The 19,744-nt window shown below is 41.3% G+C and overlaps 1 protein-coding gene and 1 long non-coding RNA gene across 2 annotated transcripts in view; both read right to left on the reverse strand.

Annotated features, from left to right (window-relative positions):
• Positions 1–82: 82 nt before the first annotated feature.
• CBLN4 (cerebellin 4 precursor) lies at positions 83–6,460 on the reverse strand. Its single transcript, XM_018073870.2, is given in 4 exon segments — positions 83–2,057; positions 4,662–4,778; positions 6,186–6,409; positions 6,412–6,460. Coding segments are annotated over 4 exon segments (588 nt in total). The 3' UTR covers positions 83–1,859.
• A 12,693-nt stretch (positions 6,461–19,153) lies between these two features.
• Positions 19,154–19,744, reverse strand: part of LOC108639944 — a 3,939-nt gene continuing 3,348 nt past the window's right edge. The window contains exon 3 of the long non-coding RNA XR_001920833.1: positions 19,154–19,295. This is a non-coding gene — a long non-coding RNA (uncharacterized LOC108639944). The remainder of the gene's footprint in view (positions 19,296–19,744) is intronic.

A 19,744-nucleotide genomic window follows, 5' to 3' on the forward strand; every position in this document is an offset into this window, starting at 1 on the left:
GGCCCAAAAATCCTGTATGTTGGGTGTTGAACAATAAAGAATTTGGGGACAGTGTTGGGCACTGATTCTCTGGCATTTTTAATCAGGAGCATCAACCAACCAACTGACTTTAAATCAATGAAATATCCATTTACAGCAGCTGGAGCAACATGGCACTGCACTTGACTAACAAGTGAACAAATTGGAACCAGGTCATCTAAAGCAGCAAATTCCAGCCTAAACTGGCTCTCAGGGAAGGTCCCAGTTGCTGCAGGTCCTTCCATCCAGAAACATTTTCAAGTACACAGTATTTTTTAATTTAGAACCATATCCTTCATGATATGCAAGGCACAAAGATCCATCAATTCAGTGTCTATTTTGGGCACGAGGGATGAAGGTTTCATTAGCAGCTCCTGTGAAAATCATTTTATTTAATATTCAATTTGATGGCACTGGAGTTTCATGCTGATGGTAAAAACCTAAAGCAACAGGTTTCATCCAAAACCCTTTGGAATCAATGTGATTCTTAACAGTAACTTCAGTGAGGCCAGGATTTCTGCCTAAATCTTTTTGTTTTTTAAATAAAATGCATAGGTTATTTTTAGATCCTTCTGATTACCTCTAGGATTCTGCCAGACTAACTTATGGCAGTTTTCCTGCCTCCTGGGGTAGTTTCTGTGAATCCCAAAAGCTTACATTTTGCATATAATAATTATATCCAATAAAAAAATAGCATGAAGCAACTTCCAAAATCCAAAAGTCAAAAATTAAGCTAACATATATTAATCTTTATTATGTAACAGTGATATAATAAATAACTTTATGAATTCACATGACCTGTACAAAAAGCTGAAAAGCTTTTGTACCAAGTTAGGTACCAGCTATTTGGATTTAACATTTGTTAAATATATGACCTAAAATTATATACAGTTGTGAAGTTAAGGCAAAATCAGATTTAACACAACAGAAAGTTTGAAAAATACACATAAATACAAACAAGGGGGATCTCATCTCCAGCTAACAAAGTGGTTGTGGCTAAGGAAGGAATCCCTTAGGATTTTAATAAAGCAGTTTTTATCGTTCATGTTAATTAAAATTGAAGAATAAGTGTGAGACTTCCTGCAGGGCAAAGCTGTTTTGCAAAGCTGTGCCTGAATGATCACCTTTAACCCTGGGTAAGTTTTGTCTTAATGGTTATAATCTGCTATTCTTTTTAGAAATCAGCAGGTGGAAAAGAGGAATATCTTTCATATCCGACTAAAATACATCCATGACCCTTTAGTTTATGTGGGCTACACTTGATGGGAGCAGAGACAGAGCTTAAATGTCTGGGTGAACCATCCAACACACAACACTCAGAGGAGAATTAAAGTCAACCACTTATCAATAATAATTACCTCTCTCAAGACAATGGAATAGATCATGGCAGTAAAGTCCCAGTGACAAAAACATGTATGACCAATATATCAATATACAGTTCTTTGGCAGCAACACACTAACTCTTGATTGAAGTCTGAACTCAAACTCTCCTAAATTAAAGACCTGGTTGCCAGTTTTTTTTCATAATTAAAGAAAATCCACTTCTCTCATGAATCCAGTAAGTCCAGAAAATGTGATTGGAATAAATCTTGCAGGCAGCTTTAGACTGTAATGTTAAGCATAAATATTTATTGTCTGCTTTAGTCTCAGTCCAAACATATTGTATTTAAACACACAAAATTCTGTGAAACTTCTGAGTAGTTCAAATGGGGCCAAAATCCACAGGGAGAATCCATGAAAAACCAATAAAGAAACATCAATCCCATGATGATAAAATGATCTTCGTGTAACAGAGGCAATGGTGAGTCCACACCTGGATGAATGTCACAGGAAAATTGACTTTACAGGGGGAAGACCAGAAAGCCAGAAAACGTAGAATACTGCCATCCACCGACCAGATTACCTTTCTCCAGTTTCAGGTAAACCTTATCCTCCTTGTCCAGATAGAGCAGGACTCCATTAGTGGCAGCTTCACGTGTGACATCCTTGTCCCCAGCAAAAGCAGAAATGACTGGCTTTCCATTCAGCATCAAATTAACCTGCAAGAGAAAAACCACTGAAAAGCTCCAATTAACAGCAAAACACCAAGAACTACCCTTGGATATTAAGTACAGAATAAGAGCCCTGCTAAGATCCCAGTCTTCACTGGTTTTTGGATTGTTTTAAACTAATAATTACATTTAATTGGTGTGTACGAGCACATTGGTGTTACGTGGTCTGGACTTGTAGAGGGAGTTATCACCTCAATTTGCATCACTTTGCCTGTGTCAGGGGTTATTTAGGGTTATTTATGTATGTATACTCAGGGGCAAAAAAAAAAGGCATTTTCAAGAAACTTGGGCCCCCAGAGACGTTATACAGGCACCTAATGAGGTGTCAGAGGCACCACAGTGGCCTGGGAGCTCACACTTCAGTGGCAGCAAAATCTCTACCCCTCCCATCACCGATGGCAGCTTAGTTTTAAAGTCTGTAACCAATCTTTAGCTTTATAAACCACGGTACTGGCTCCAATTTTCTGTAAAACCCTTCTGAAAGTCAGCAGAGCCTCTGCTCTGAAAGCAGCATCACAGACACTCTGTGAACAGAGATGGGCAGGGCTGAGGGAATGGACAGATCTGGGTATTTTTCATTTCCCCCATGGCAAACTGTTAGCTCTGCTTTTTCTTTTTAAACAGCTCTAATGCAGTCACACAGGGGTGAATTGTGAAATACTCTTTCATATGGAGTGTGCTGGCCTTGCATATGCTCCCATTAATTTTAATGGGAGTCACCACGGGATAAATCACTGCTCAGCAGAAGTCAGGGCAGCAGAATCTGGCCCTTATTTGGGGTTCACCTATCTGGGAAATCCACTTAATCAGATGTCCCCGGGGAACAAACTGCAGTTTAATGATATTTAATGGCACTAACAGATGTTCCAGGAGCACAGTGATATCACTTGTGTAGGAGGCCTTGAGGTGATTTAGTGGTGTTTAAAGTCTGCATGAGACTCAAACCAGTTTGTTCCACTGCAATGGTTTCTGGTTCTCCTTCCTAAGTATCAAACATGCAGAAAAAGGGCATCAAGGGTTCGATTCTCATTGCTTGGTTTGGATTTATCCCACTCCTTCTGTACCATCTCTCTAGGTTGGGTTCCCCTGCAGAGCATCTTACAGCAATTTTAATCACAGCAGAAGACACATCACAGGTTTGCACCCGATGGTCTCACGTTAACTGTGCCAAAACTTTCATTACTTTAGAAACTCTCAATGTATTAAATATTTCAGGCCATGTCACAGGTGTAACATTTCCTGTCACCAGCCCCAAACTCCCAGGGTTGAGTCCCTGGTGTGTGAAACACCAGCCTGTGCTGGACTTCCAGAAACCAAGCCTTGGCATCTTCCTTGGCAATATGCATTTTAAATCTAATGACCTGGCTGGCATACAGTTATTCAAGGCCATTTCAACCTTCAGCATTTAAGAGAGTGAAAAGAACAAAGTTTGAGGACATTAAACAGTTTATAAGCCCATTACAGAGATTTTCATGAGGTCAGTATTTCACTTAAGGTTTTTGCCATTGCCCTGAAGGGAATTAAGATTTCCCACTGTAAAATGAAGGCAAATTTCACCGGGGATGTGACTGTGTCCTGCACCAGCTCTCTGCCATCTCCAGCTTTTACACTTTTCCCAGGAGCCAGAGCTGCCACAAAGCAAAGTCTGACCACTCCTCCTGCAGAAATCCATTTCCCCTCAGCCTTGCACACTGAAAACCACATCCAGGAGCAAGACAGAACAGGGAAAAGCATCAGATACTTCTCTGAAACTGGTGGTCTCATGGGTAGAAACAAAGGAAGCCACAGATGTCATTCCAGATCTAGAAAGCCAGGATGTATGCCACAGAAAATGCAGGACCTGGCATGAAGATTAAGGAATGCACTCTAAGGAATTTACTGTTGGCTCAGCAAAGGGATGTTCAGGAACTTAGAGGCTTTTCCTCAAAGCTAGTACATATTTATATTTAATTAGGCAGTTCAGCTGCTATTAAGCTACAGAAGAAAGTGCAAAATTACTCCTTTTTCTCTAATATATGGCACATCTTTTATACATTATATGGTGAAAAAAAAAATTTAAAGTGCTATAAAGGTGCCTTAGAAGACATCCCCGTAGAAATACAGCATTTTGGTGTGGTTACAGAACAAGTAGACCACGTTGACTAAGGGGATAATGAGCTACCTGGCATCAGGAGCTGTCAACCAGGTCAAAATGTTACAAAAATAGTCAAATCTGATGTAGATCCCCAGAATTCCTGTGTTCCAGACAGTTTAACCTGAAGGAAAATATGACTCTTCAATAGTATTTAAGCAATTAAGTGAAATTCAGAACTCTCTTTTACTATTGGATCATTCATTCATTTAATTCTTTATATCACCCCAGTTTTATGAGTGAAGCTGTGGCAATTTATCTGAGGTGAGGATCTTGCATTGTCTCAGCTATTCAGTTTAAATTAATTCACTCAGCTGCTAGGAAGTCAACACCACAGGTTGCTGTAAACTAAGCATTTTTTCCTTGAAAGAGTGTTGAATACTCCTGTGTTCAGTCAAGATCCCATTCCAAACAAACAATTTAGGGAAAAGATTTTACAATCATATACTTGATCGACGTACCTGAATTGTTTGACTCTGATAGACTTTAATTACGTGGAAATTGAAACTGTAAATTCCTTTTCTTGGTGCTACAAAGACAGACTCCAACGTGAAAAAATTGCCCACATTTACTAGGATCTACAAACAGAAAAATAGAACATGGGAATTAGTACTGGTATTGAGTATTAAATAAAAACACAGATTATAACTTTAGAAACCATTCACCCATGGAAAATTTTTAATCTACATCTAAGCTGGTTTATTCATGTTCTCTCAATTAAGTTGGAATAGCTCATGCTATGGATATTTAGTTGTATTTATAGTACAACTTTACTACAAAAACAAACTAGGGTGGAAATTGTTTCCTACTTTGCTACTATGTCATACCTTCAAGTCCTTTCTTCCTTACATGTTTAGAAGGGATTAAGTAAAAGCATTTTTGTTCATCATTCCCCAAAAAATGACATCAAAAACACTAATTCTGGGAGTGGCAAATGGTTTTAAAAAGCAATGGTCAAGCCAACACTGGCTTCCTCAAAGTGCCAAGCTGTGAGGAAGGACACACATGAATGATACAGTTCATTCCCCAGTTTACAGCCAGATTTGCTGTAAAACCTGGCACATCCCAGAAAAACTGTGAGCCTTTCCTGCTTCAGTTGTTTTTGTAAGCACTAACAATAATTTGAGTTTGATCAAACAGAGACAAGTAACAGAGGGGAACATATTAAATGAGTGCATCATCCATATGCTGCCCATCTTCTCTAATGACTAGATTGTGCTTCCTTTCCGCTTATTTATGCTTTATTTTTAATTGCTATTTTCAGGCTCCTTTATGCCAGGCACAGCCCTAGAAAGCCACTAGGAATGTCCATGGAGTTATGATCATTTCACGCTCCCAGCATTGGGCTGTGTGACATATCTGGCCCCAGCTGTCACGACAATTTACTGTTCATTACAACAGGGTGTAGGAAGAAGAATAACCCTCAATCTCGATTACTTTGGACCTACCCCAGGACAGGAGCCGGTGTTGAAACGTGTGCTGGCACCTGCACGTTAATACTGGTGCTGAGCTGCACAGGGCTGTGCCGTGAACCTGGGAGCGTTCAGGGAAAGTTTAAGGATTTTCCCTCGAAATTCTTTCTTCTTTCCTCGCTCAAAAGATGAACAAACCGTCTAAAACCTACACAGGTTGCTCACACCTGAGGACCCCCTGTCCCCAAGCCCCCCGGGGCCGTGTGCCCCCGCCACCCTGTGCTCGGTCCCCGCATCATCCCGGGAACTTACTGGGCTCCATCGCCAGGGGCTGGGGGCTGCGGAGGGGCCGGTACCTCCCTCCCTGCATCCTCCCCATCCCCGGGGGGCACCCGCGGCACTGCTGCAGCCCCTCCAGCTCCCCCTTGCCCGACCCCTTCGCTCCGGGGGTGCCCGCAGCAGCCGCCCCTGCACCCCAACTTTGTGCGGGAATTTAGGGAAGCGGCGGCACCTGTTGAGGATGGCGGGGGAGGCACCGGCCCCGCGGGGATGCCCCCGGGCGCCGCCGCTCACCTGGTCGAAGTAGATGATGCGCGTCTTGTTGCTCATCTCGGAGGGCTCGTGGTTGGTGCTCCGCACGGCCGAGAAGGCGACCTTGGAGTTGGCGGCGCGCACGGAGATGCCCAGCGGGGACGAGGACGAGCCCTTGGCGTCGGTGGCCGGGTTGGAGTCGCAGACCACCAGGCACTTGCCCTCCAGCACGATGGGCTCCGTGTCGTTCTGCGCCCACGCGGCGGGCCGCCCAGAGCCAGGGCGAGCAGGACGGCGGGCAGCAGCCGCCAGCCCATGGTCCGCACCCGCGGCCGCCCGCTCCGCGCCCCGCTCCGGCCACCGCGTCCGGCACCGCGCCCGGCACCGCACCGCGCCCGCCGCGCTCAAAGTCCTCTCTCCGCCGCCTTCTCCCCTCCGTCTCTTCTCTCTCTCCCGCTCTTCTCCTCCTCCTCCTCCCCCCGCCACCACTTTGTGCCGTTCTTTTTTTTTTTTTTTTTTTATTTTATTTTTTCTTCTCTTCTTTTTTCTCTTCCCGGGTCCTTTAGCGAGCTCTTTAAAACACGCCTCGAAAAGCTGCCGGACAAAATACACGCTGGTCGGGGCCCCCTTCCCGCATCAAAAAAAAGAGAGTGAGAAGGGGGAGTGGGGAAAACAAAAGCCCTCAGGTGAATTATTGATGAGAGAGAGAAAGGAGAGGTCTTGAAGAAATAAAGCCATTTGACGTTGCCATGATCGCCGCTGCTAGGCTCCCTCTCCCCTTCTAGCTGGAGATCCAGGATGCTCGGAGTGGTGGAGCGGAGAGGTGGTAGCTCAACCCAAAGCTGCCAGATCCTGTCTCTGATAGCACTGACAGGGTGCTGCAGACTCCACTTCTCTCTCTCTCTCTCTCTTCCCCCGCTCTCTCTGCCACAAATTCCACACACACACCCCCCTCCAGTAGTTATGTCATAACAAACCTGCCCAGCTCTCACCTAGCCAGGCACATGGGACGCTTCCTTACTAGCGACCCTCCCCTTGGAATTACCCCCTACTCGTACACACACTCCAGTCCTCCCAGGCAACTTTTTAAGCAGCTACAAAGCCGAAGGGAAAGCACCAAAGCATTGCAACGTCCCCTATTTTCAGAAGAAGGAGGGGGAAAGCACTGCAACCTGCTTGAAAGGCAGCCCCTAAACCTGGGGGAGTCTCCAGGACACAGACTTCTTATGCAAGGATTTGCAGGTTGAATTTTGGTGTGACACCCCCACCCCGTGCATGCTGCTGCTGGTTTCCTGTCACAGCCAGGAGGGAAGCAGCTTTCCTAAAACCCATCACGCACATTGACATCACCAACAGGACTTTACTATCTGCTTTTTTGAGTATTAACATGGCCAGGTACCACCTCATGGTGCTGCCACATGGCAGCCTCTGGTAGTGGTTTGATTAAACCTCTGTCTACTATTAATTTAGTTTTTTGATGTGTGCTGGAAGGATTGGAGCAGGAACCTTAGCTTAGTACTCCCATATATTTCAAGATTATTAAAACCATGACTGGTTTGGTGCTGCTTGAGGTCTTCCAGAGAGGATCTTTCCTGCATCACCTGGTCCCACTTGAAATAGTCTCATGGTGAAACCTCAGTCCACTTCAGGAACTGGCAGAAATGACCAAGTGCTCCCAGAAGCCGAGTTGGCCAAACAGGTTCCATCCAAAACACCAACAAAGGGCCAATAGTTTGTAAGAAACCAAGCAAATGAGATTTTTAGAAATCCAGCATCTTGCTGCCTCCCATTCTGTCGAGGAAGAGGCTTGGGATACAGACACAGCACCTCAGCTCTGTGCACTAACTAATGCTGGCCATAAATCTGGACACTAACAGACAAAACAAATTAAAGAAGCAACAGGAGACTAACAGTAGCAATGAAAAACACCAAAATCCCCTCTCTACTGAACACCAAGTCTTTCTGCAGGCAAATGAGCTGGAACTGTTTTTCGGTTGATGTGGAAAACTGAGGGTGAAGCATTAAGTCTGCAGAACTCAGCAAAGCCTTTGAGAAGCCATAAAGCAGGCAAAGTTCCTCTTAACAAGCATCAAATGCATTAGTCTCCAAAATTCAGAAGGCTAGACTCAGGAATCCCATTCATCAGGCAAGAGGCAAAAAGAAATGCTACTGTTTTCTAGGAATGCATCAATACCCTCTTACTCAGTGACACCAATAAAGATGAATAGAAGAGTCCAATTGAGAAATTGCACTTACTGCAAGGAAAGGAAACAAGAAATTAAGCAAATACTTGCAGTACAACTTTGTCCCTGTTGTAGAAATTGGATCTCCAGATTAAAAGATTGAACACCTGTTTGAAGGACTCCTACAAAACAAAGCTGTGTGAAAACAGGAAAACCTCTTGTACCACAATATTTTGTGAATAAATACAAATGTATAAATACTTCCACACTATTTCAACATCCTGTACTTAAAAACTCTTCTGCACCTCAAGTTGCTGAGTAGCCTCTTAACTCTGCACAAGTAACAGCAAATCTATTTATAACATGCACATAAATTTCAACTGGAATTGGATACTGCTGATAATTTGAGAGATAAATCATTTGTCAGAGATTAAAAAATTTACAGTAATTTCAGACAACTCGGTTCTAATTTCTTTCTGTTGTGGACAATAACATCATGTGTCTCTATAGATATTCTGCTGGAATGGCCGTGAACTATCTTCATGTGCTGCTCCCAGAGAGGCTGGATCTATAAATAATATCCATAATCCAGCCTCAAATCCAGGCCTAAGTAAACAAACTGAAGAGTCCCTATCATCAAAATACCTGAACCTGAATATCATGAAACATCTCCTCCTTTTTTTCCCACCCATCCAGCACGAAGAGAGCTCCAAGGTCATTAATAACAGTGTTTGTTTGGGTGGTTGAGCTGGGATTTAACTGCTGAGCAAAATGAGGGAAGTTTGCTGGGGATGCTGTGGACAAGGTGAGCTGAAAAGAGGAGTTTGCATTACATTCATAAGCAACAAGGTTAATGATTGTTCTTATTTTATCTGACAAAGAATTTCTTGGTATTGATCCAGCTCCCTCTAACAGGGATTATTTTTTCTCCTTCCTTTGAAAGAAAAACAAGTAAAATTAATAGCAACAGTACTCAACAATGGAAATTCAGATGGATTAAGCTCACAGTTTCTTCTCCATAATGGACACAGAAGGGGAAGTCTAAAACTGTCTCCAGTTAGAAGAATTTTGCTGTTTCACAGAGAACTTTCTGCACTGAGGCAGGTTTCTGACAAAAGGAAGAGCCACAGGGAGAATAAGGAAAAAACACGATGTTTGCATTTACATTTTCTTTTACCACTTGCCTTGTAAACCTGCATCAACTACAATTTCTGTATCAATATTGCATGGTACCTTTCAAATCTCTTTTGAGAAAAAAAAAAATCTTGCTTTGTATAATTAGTCATTTGCCTTACAAAAGGGAGAAATAATCTGCCTCACACTTCCTCTGCTGCTTTTGAGCTCCTTGCAGGTGTCTGGAGGCCTCATGAATTCTATAACCCCTCGGTAACAGGAGCCCTCTTTCCTCTGCTTCTCTTTATTCTTTATCCTAATTATATTTCCCTTCTGTCAGGCTGAGCTCTCTGTTTGCTGAGTGTGGAGCAGGCTCTTGCAGGGAGCAGGCTGAGCACCCCCCAGCTCCTCCCAGGATTTAACCCCCAGCTCCGTGTTGTGCTGAGCTTACCCTAATGAGGGGGCACAGGGGGTGGATTCAAAGCCAGAATACTGATGGCAGTTCAAACCCGTGTTTATCAGCTCAGTGGTCAGAGTTTTTCCCATCTTTTTACATCCTTTCAGGGTGGATTTTGCAACTCCTGAGCTGGCTGTCGTCTCCATCTGGCACTTGGCTCCCATACAGACCAGCTCCTCTTCCAGACAGCTGGGCCTGTGGCTCTCCCCTGGTTAAACAGTTTGTTGGCCAAATCCAAGACAAATTCACCTGCCTAATGAGCTTAGAGGCTCTTAAGAAGATTCCCTAAATATTTTATAAAGTAAATTTCACTTCATTTATATAAGCATAAAATGTAAAGAGATCCTATAGGAATATAATAAAATTTCATGTGCATGTGGAATGACTGCAATGAACAGAAGTTTTTGGTCTTTAATTCAGACATGCAGAATCAAGCCTAGATTTTTCCTTGCTTTATTTTTGTCTTAAAGTCAACCTTCTCTGGATTTTTATGTAAACTTTTTCTGTATGTTTGCCTATTTTAATGTACCTCTCCTCAATCCATCCCGTCTTCAAGTATTTTTTAAACATTCTGCAGCAGCAGAAGAGAGAAAACAATGAAAAACAATTGTCTACCTATATTTCTTGGGCTGCTTTAGTTTCCCTGACACTCTGCTATGATAAATTTGTGTTTTGATGGCCTTCTGAGGAAAAGGAATGTTAAAATTCCCTGTGAATTTTAGAGGTGATTAAGAAAATGAGTCAGCAGGATGCCTGCATGTGTAAAGGCAAAACCATTCAGAAATGCTGACAGCATTGGCATTTGAGGTCTTTATTCAGCATTTCTTATGCAGCCAGACCTTTTATTTGATCAACACTGCAAAGCTGAGCACACTTAAGGCCCAAGTGCAAGTCAGGGTCTGAAACACTCCTGGGCAGATGCTGCATTCCTTGATGGATATCTGGAAATATTCCACAGTTATATTGTTACACTGGGTCAAATCGACTCAGTCTGGATTTACATCACTGTGAAAATGAGAGCAAAATGTGACCCCGCAGGTTCTTTTTGCTCCTTCAAAGATCCTCGATATGTTTCAGTCGTTTGCAACACCTGCAGGCCAGTAAATTTCATCTTTAATTTTCACTAAGTTATCCACAAACAGCATAGTATGTCTTGTGTTTATGTTTATTCAAAATATTTCCGGGAAATATTTCTACTTTACATGTTTGACCCTCCTGTAAAAACAGGGCTGTGGTGGATTAAGACCATAAAATCAACTCACGTGCCTTTAAAGCAGGTACTTGCAGCTGTATAGCTTCTTATAAAGTAAAATTTAACTCTTGTTTTGCTACTGTATTTCAGTTTATGTCTAGGAAAGAACTCCTTTTCTCCCTTGTTTTCCTTCTAGTTTATCCAATACACTTGTGCAATTCTACAAAATAAATAATTTTGCAAAGCACTTCACTGGTCCATGTGACAGTCTTAGATTTTTCAATTGCATTTTAATGAGGCAAGAAGTATGATTTTTGCCCAAATGGAATAAAATCCGATGATATGGTCAGAAAACCAGAAAAATAGCCTAGTAGGGAAAGCTTTCCCTTGGGGCAGGAGGGAAGGATCGTGGTTTGTTACCTGCTCTGGGCTCCAGAGCACATTTCACCAGATGGTAACTGAGCTCAGGATGGAGTTTGCAAAGGCTCCCACAATCTGTTGGTTGTCAATTTAGCTTGAACCGTTGAATATATTTTATGGGTACAGCATGCTAATGTGGTGTCAAGGAAACAATTAGATTGTGAAGTAGTGTCAACTGCACCAATGTGCCATTTTCTCAACTTAATATTCTGGTAATAGGTCATTTGGATGGCAAATATTGTAATCTCAGTATACATTTTCAAATCATGGAACTAACTTAGGGAGGGCAGCTTAACCCTGCAAAATGTTTAACATCAAGTGGCAATTATTGAGTTTCAATATTTGCAGTTCACTACTGGATGGGGGTTAGAAACTGAGTAAATGAGTCTTTCAGTCAGAGAAATTAAATAATTCAGTGTCATTTACCAACTATATAGGCAGCTGGAATAGCAAGTCTTTTACTGTCTCTGTGTCTCCTCCTGTTTGAGGATTCAGGACTGAATTTCTCTTTCTCTTGTATTTGTACCATTACCTTCATTGTTTGGAATTAAAGTTTAATAGACTATTTTGAAAGAAAACATTCTTGGCTTTTTTTTTTTTTTTAAATTTATCTCCTACTTCATTAGTTGGTATAATAACTTTCAGCTATAATTTAGCAACATATTTAGAGATAAACAAAAAGTATGAGCAACCTAACCTTTGTAGCAGATGGGAATTGATGAATCTGGGTAAATATTGTGATGATTTTTAATCAAAGCAAAGTAGTGCAAGACTTTCTTCCAAGGTTTACTTGCCTCCAGCAAGCCCAAGTAGTGCTTCTCCTGCATCTCTCTAAAATGGAATCCTGACAGAAACCCATTTTTCTCCTTGGTTGGGTATTTAATACATAGTTCAAATAATTTCATGTTTCAGCTTTCTGTTTGTGTGTCCCTATAAATGTTTAAAACTGCTCTTGTCATAGAAATTCTGTGTCAAAAAAGCAGTGGGGATTACAACACTAATTTTTTCTTTCTTTTATTGTCTGGGTTTTTTGGAAGACACAGCCATATATGAGCAGTCATTCCCCAGATGTTAATAGCAGGCTCCTCCAAATACTCCTGTTGAAATATCATATATGGATAAGGACAGAGACAACTCCACTGAAGATGATCATGTGCATGGAGAGCACAGCACTGCAAGAGCTGGGTTACAAGTCCTCCAAAACCCCCCCAAACTCCCCAAGGGAAGCAAATTCACCCCAAAGAACCCCAACATTATGTCATTAAATATATGTAACCTGGAACTCCTTATAGATAAACTGCAGCCACCTCTGGGATGGAAAAAGATCAAGTCTTTTAAAAGTAATTTTCCATTAAGTTTGAATAATTTCCTGGACATGTCACTGAGGAATCCTTAACCAGACCTTTCTGATTCTGCCCAAGCAAAGATGTCAAGGACAAGAAATATCTGTTATATATCTTTGTCATAGTGAGCACTTTAAAAAGATGCAGGGAAGAAAACAATACATATATTTCACAGCTAAGGAACCAAGTCCATCAGACCCCCCTATTTCTCTCCTTTGGCTGATTGGTGTCTTTCCCAAGTGACAATCTCATCATTTTTTTTTAACCCATTTTTTAAGGAAATGAGGCTCCTGAGGCCAAATTCAGCCTTTGTTTTGGTAATAACTTCCAGAAATGTTAAATTCACCAAGAAATTGTGAAATATCCATCTTCTCCATCAGCAAAAAGATTCAAACCCACTCTGGACATGGTCTTGGACACCCTCCTCTGGAATAAATGATCTCCAGAGATGCCTTCCAGCCTCCTGCTTCCTGTGATTCTGCCAAAACTCCTTTAAGCTCCAAAAAACATATCAAAATATGTAGAAGAAATACTAAGCAAAAGAGAAAGAAAAATTTAAAAGCCATCCAAACAGTCAAAACTCCTGAAGAGCTGCTTGTGTTCAATAATCACTGCGAGCTCAAAGTCCTTGACAAGAGTGTCCTTCCCCAAGACTTCCATTCCACATGTCATTCCCTAACATGCTTCCCAGCATTATACCAATCCCAGTCCATGGAATTTTCAGCTGGAAACACTGGCTGTCTTTCAGCAGATAACAAAATTTCACTGACTGCTTTGCATGGAGCTTCCTCTATGGCTGCTCCAAATTCTTCCTAAGGATGGTTCATCAAGACAAAAGCTGTGAGCACTCACCTGAGTCTCAAAGGATTCAGATAAAAAAGCTTTAAGACAGAAGTTAGTTTTTGCATCTAGGGTGTCAGAACAGCCCTCCTGCTTCCAAAAATGGAGAGACAAAATGGACAGAAAGGATTTATGCACCTAAAACCAGGCTTTGCATGACTTTGGGGCATTTGGTCTGAGAACTGGGGAGTTGCTTCATCAGCTGCAGCCAAGGCTTGGAGAGCAGAGTCATCACAGCCACGTTGTCCTTTCACAGGGCAAATTCAGTAAATCCATAATCTAAGGGATTTGGACAGGGTTTAATTTCCTAATCAGCTTAATTCCTGACAACAAAGTGAGAGATCAGATTGTTTTAAGTGGCAGTATTAATGCCAGCAACTTGGGATATTATCTGGGAATTATTTACTGACTGAGAAAAGTTCCTGGTTTGAAAAAGAGTTGAGCAAATTTCTATTTATAATTACTTCGTTTCAGGGCACATCCTGTAGAGCTCTTTCAGGAAAATTTCTAGGAGCTACAAGAAGAATTTTGGTATAAATATGCCCATCAGTACTTGATCTTTATGGACAATAACCTTTGGGGTTTAGGGGTTTTTTTAGGTCAATGCTTATGAGCAAGGGACATCACCAGAGCACAGATCACCAGTTATTTACCCTTGTGCAAGCAAAAGAGTGTCAGTTATTGATGCTTCAAAACACACTGCAGTATTTTTATGTTGCATCCAGAGACCTCAAATTTACATCTGAAACCTTTTGTTTCAAGTGTCTTATTTGTAAAATGAGCTTAAAGCAATATTTAGCTACTTCATGGGGTTTTGTTGTTAAATTACTGCTGACTGCCCTTGACTAAAATATTTCAATGGGCAAAATTCATCTCTTGGTAAATAGGCAGCAAATGTAAAGGCTTAAGCCATTTAGCATTCCCTGCAATTATTTCAATGTGCACCCAAACAAACCCACTGTTCTGCTTAGACATCTCATGTCAGGTGCAATAACACGCTGTGACGTGAAATATTCAAGTTAATGCTAAATAAAATTATTATTTGCACAAAGTATTCATACCTGCCTGAGTTAGAGTTTTCAAAGGCTCTCTCTCCTTTTTTTTGTTACTCTGGGAAGAAAGTAGGTGGTTCAGCTTTTGGGATATTCTCCTTGGGCAGTGAGCAGAGAGAGTGAAAAAATGAATAACTACATTTAATTTGGTGAGAAAACTTACTACCTGAGCATTTAGGCAGCTAGAAAACATCTTTAAAATCAGGGAATCAATTCTTGGTTCTATGAATATCCAAATCCAAACATCTGTGTGTGAGGCAGGGAAGGATCTCTCCAAGGGCTCTTTAAGCAGCCTCTTGGCTTGAAGCTTTTAATATGTTCTTCTCTAAGATGAGCAGCTTGAAACCTGTCTGTGGTTCTTCTGAGCATCATCATTAGCAGCAACTTCTTAAGCACAGGAGCATTTTCTAAGAACACTTTGAGGCTTCAGTTGTTGTACAGTGAGTGCCCAACAGGCTCCCTTTTAGAGACCTCATGTTTTTATTCACTTTGTCTTAACACCATTTTTTCCCTTCTCCTAAAATTGCTGTTTGGAATTGAAAAGCATGAATTCAAACTAGAAGACCAGCACACATAAGTGACATCAAGGCTCTTATGCATAGAACATCTTCCAAGTGACCAGTTTTTATTTTGACTGTTCATTTATACAAATTAGCAGGAACACTCTGCCTGTTGCATGGTAATTCAAATAGAAAAGGGAAAAAAAAAGAGGAAAACTGGAAGGCAAAGTTGAGCCACTGCCCTAGGATATAATTGTCCCTTTCTGGGAGTTCAGTTTTTTCCACTGAGTCTAGTGTTGGATAATCTCTGCTCTTTATATTTTTAGTTCAAAGAAACTCTGAGAAGTTTCTGCCTTTGTGGAGAGATATTTGTATTTCAACCTATTTTTTGGAAATCCCTTGTGAGTGGTGGTGCAGGTGTAACACAGGCCCCTCTGGGAGCTCAGATCACTTCAGTGGCCTGTCCCTGTAGGAGCTCCATTTCTCACAGCATTTCCTGGGGCAGATTAGAAAACACTGAGACTCTGGACAGGTGGATAAAGTCAGGAATTTCTTCTGGGAGTTTCTTCCCTGAGTCATGTTTTTGCTGAACAACACCAATGTCTAATGTGAGCTACAGAAATTATCGTTCCTGTTCCTGCTGAAATACTGCTCATCCCACCAAGAGTGTGCATTTTAGGGAAACAAAGCATGAAAAGAGATTTCTGCTTCCTTTTCGGTTTCTTTCCTTTTCAGGGAGCAGGTTTTACCCTGGCAGCTGAGCTGCCAGGAAAGGAAAATCTGTGCAGCATTTGACCCACAGCCTTACTTCCCACAGCTCAATATTGAGAGAATTTCACTGAGCAGAACTTCTTATAACACCACCAATCAGCTTTCATATTAAAAAATATTCCAAAAGTCAGCTCTGTGGGTTTTGTAGGGAAACAAATGATCCAGATTATTATATACAAATGTATATTATTTACAAATATATATTACTATATACAAATAAACAAAGAGGTTCATCCAATGCTTAGGTTTTTATGACTATAGGTTTGCAGGATAAAATCATCATCTGCTATGAAGGATTCCAAGGATATCATCCATATGGAGACTTTGATCTTGTCTAAATAATTTGAAATAAATGTTGAGGCATAAAAACTATTATTCTTTATGCCACTAAAACTTAGTGATACAATGATAAGTGATAAGATTTGAAAAACCCAGCCTTATGCTAAATAACACTTAAGAAATAAAGAACCAGGTAGAGAACAGGGTCTATTTATCTTACATATAAATCAGGAGGTCTCTGAAACTCACAGGCACTGAAGAAGCAGCTTATTTGGGAAAATTGAAACATTTCTCCTCGGGAAGATCCCACTCCAGAGGAAAGTTCCCTCTGAAGGGGAGAGGACTTCTTGACAAGAAGATATTTGGACATTAATTTTTTTAATTAATGCTCCAGGATATTCACACAAAGACACAGATATTGACTACCATGTAGGATATATTTTTAATTGGAAAAGGCCATGCCAGCTGAGCTATAAAACAAGCACAGGCTGTTAGATATAATAATAGAGAAAAAAGACTGGGGGAAAAAAGTGAGTTGTGAAAAATAAAAGAAAAATATCTATTTAGTTAAAAGAGACTTCCCAGGACCCTGGAGCCAAGGTAGAAAAAACCTGGAACTTATCATGACCATCACGAACACTGCTCAGGGATGCAGGGATCTTGATACCATGGAAATGACTCTTGTATTCAGGATTATCTGACATGATTCACATATAAAAGAGGATAGTTCAGATTTTGGAGCAGTAATGACACACATCCAAACCTGCAAGTGTTTACAGTGCATGTCCATGTCCTGCATAGGGCACTGTGGGATAGAGAGGCAAGAAATTAAAAGGGAATTTCATTTTCCCCTTTCAGCCAGAAATGAGGGGTGTAAACTGCAGCTCCTGATGCACAGATACATGCCACTGACTTCAGGGTCAACCAGATCTCACTGATCTGATGCTGACCTGAGGCAAATATAGCCAATATTTCTGCAAAATTAAATCCCTTTATTTGCTTCTGTGAATATTTTTATATAAAATAAGTATCAGAGGTAATAATTTTGCTTTTATTTTACTCTTTTTGCTTCTGAGAAAGATGACTGCGTGTGGTTAACTGGGAGAAAAGCCCTGACAAGGCTGTTGAGAAGCCAAAATTGTGCCCTTTGCAAGTGCAGACATGGAAGAGCTGATGGAGGGGAGCAACACTGGTGGTGCAAAGCTGAGGGATCCCACTGGCTACTTGGCTGCTGCTGCAATCATGGAATCATGGAACGGTTTGGGTTGGAAGGACCTTAAAGATCATCCAGTCCCACTCCCCTGCCATGGGCAGGGACACTTCCCACTAGCCTAGGTTGCTCCAGGCCCCATCCAACCTGGCCTTGGACACTTGCAGGGATGGGGCAGCCACAGCTTCTCTGGGCAACCTGTGCCAGGGCCTCACCACCCTCACAGGGAACAATTTCTTCCTAATTAGCTGCAAGAACACTTTTCTACCTTCTCCCAGCTGGCTGGGCTGGCAGTCACAGCTGTAACCCCCCCGGGAGCTGCTGCCTGTGCTGCCCTTTGGAGCACCGAGGCCAAGACAAGAAAGAAAATCCTGGGATTCTTCCATCTCCACTTTCCAGTGTCCAAGAGTCTCTGCACTCGTGGTGATTGTCCTTTACCTGTGTGACACCAGCACTAAAAATCTATGCATTGCAGCACCCAATGGGTGGGTGCCCAGCTCCTTCCTGGCCCTTTTCCTAAACTCCAGGACGTTCAGTGGACCCACCTGGAGCAGCCAAGAACATGCTGGATATGGAGCAGTGTTATCTGCCAGCTGAGAGAGAGCTGTGATAATGTAAATTTTGGATGTAAGTTCATCTAACCCTTCAGAGGGATTAGCCCCAACTCCTTTTAGCACTGAAGTCAGGGAGAGTGTTCAGCATTTCCATCAAAGCCCAAACACTGCGAGACCTGGGCAGTCAGACCTGAAATAAATCAGGTAAAACACATTTTCCTAAAACACTGTTTGCAGAACTGGTGAAGAAAATGCCAATTTTTTTCAATGACCTTTTAAGCTATTTTCTGCTTTTAGTGTTAAAAACATCCATTTTGTCTTTGCATTTAGAAGCCTCCTTTTCCTCTCATTTATTTGAGCTCTAGATAATTATTCTAATTAAAAACATGTAAAAGCCAACAAATGCAACAGAAGTATTTTCTCTTTTGAAAACCATGGATAATTACCTCCCATATCCATTACTTAGATACTTTGTGACACCTTTTTATTTTGCTTCTCTGACATTTTTGTCTTCCTGCAAATGCAAATCTCACATATTGATTGATTTCTGTAGCATTTTATCCCAATACATGACATTAGCCATAAAAAGCACCATTTTATTGTACTACAAAACAAAACACCTAGCCAGATACTTTCTCCATTCCATACTAAGGCTTCAGTGCTTTAATAGCAGAAAAACAAACTAGAATTTTAGTTAAATAGTCTCCTCTGTGGGTAACAGCTCCCCATTTCATTATTAAACTTGGGAAAGTGTTATTTAGAAATCAGAAGACCATACAGAAACTTACTCATTGAAAATAATAGTTAAAACTGAGTCAGAAGACTGGGTATCAAAGGAGAAGATTGAAAAGAGAAGTTATAAAATGTCAGATGTGTTTCCTTTCTAAATATACAGGAATCTCAAGGTACTATAACATGTACATGAGAAAAATTAAGAGAGAGGCTCTTAAGTCATCTGGGATTCTACAAATACCACTTACAAATTACACATTATAAACTGAATATCTCTCGAAACCAGGTGGTCTGCTGTACAGATACTGGTTATGTGGTTTTTATGAGTAAGTAACAAACCAAATAAATCTTGTTTCCTGGACTCCTCTTTCCCTCACCTCTCTATAAGGTCTGTGTTCTCCTTATGGTGTGACTTCAGCACAGGCCTTCCTAAACTCACTAATGAAGGAAGATATCCATCCAAAGAGTTCTTGGGAGTCCAGGTCTTGTGGCTCCCCAAACTTTACCTGTAAATTTGAAAGACAAAAATATTTAATATTAGTGTATCCAAGGAATCTAAACTGTGTCCAGGATCTTAATGAAATTTTAAAAAGCAAGATAAAAGTTAAATACCTTCATTACTGTTAATATTAATATAAAAAGGAAGAAGAGGTGGATGAAGAAGGGGAAGAGGAGGAAAACTTTGAGCTGTCTGAAATCTCCAGGGAACTGAAATCCTAAATATGGTTTATACTTCATGACAGGCCAAAAAGTTTCCCTTTTCTGTCATTTTGCTTTGAAAACAAAAATTATTCATAAGGAAGCAAACATTTTTGGGCAAGAAAGTAATTTATCAAAGAGCCTTTCCCTGTTCCTTCTTTAATCTGAAAAAGGTGAACAGACAGGAAGTTTTTTAAAAATTCCTCTCTGTGAGGGTGGGGAGGCCCTGGCACAGGTTGCCCAGAGAAGCTGTGGC

The sequence above is a fragment of the Manacus vitellinus genome, unplaced genomic scaffold, assembly GCF_001715985.3.
Source record: "Manacus vitellinus isolate BGI_N305 unplaced genomic scaffold, ASM171598v3 scaffold_26_pilon, whole genome shotgun sequence".
NCBI lineage: Eukaryota > Metazoa > Chordata > Aves > Passeriformes > Pipridae > Manacus > Manacus vitellinus.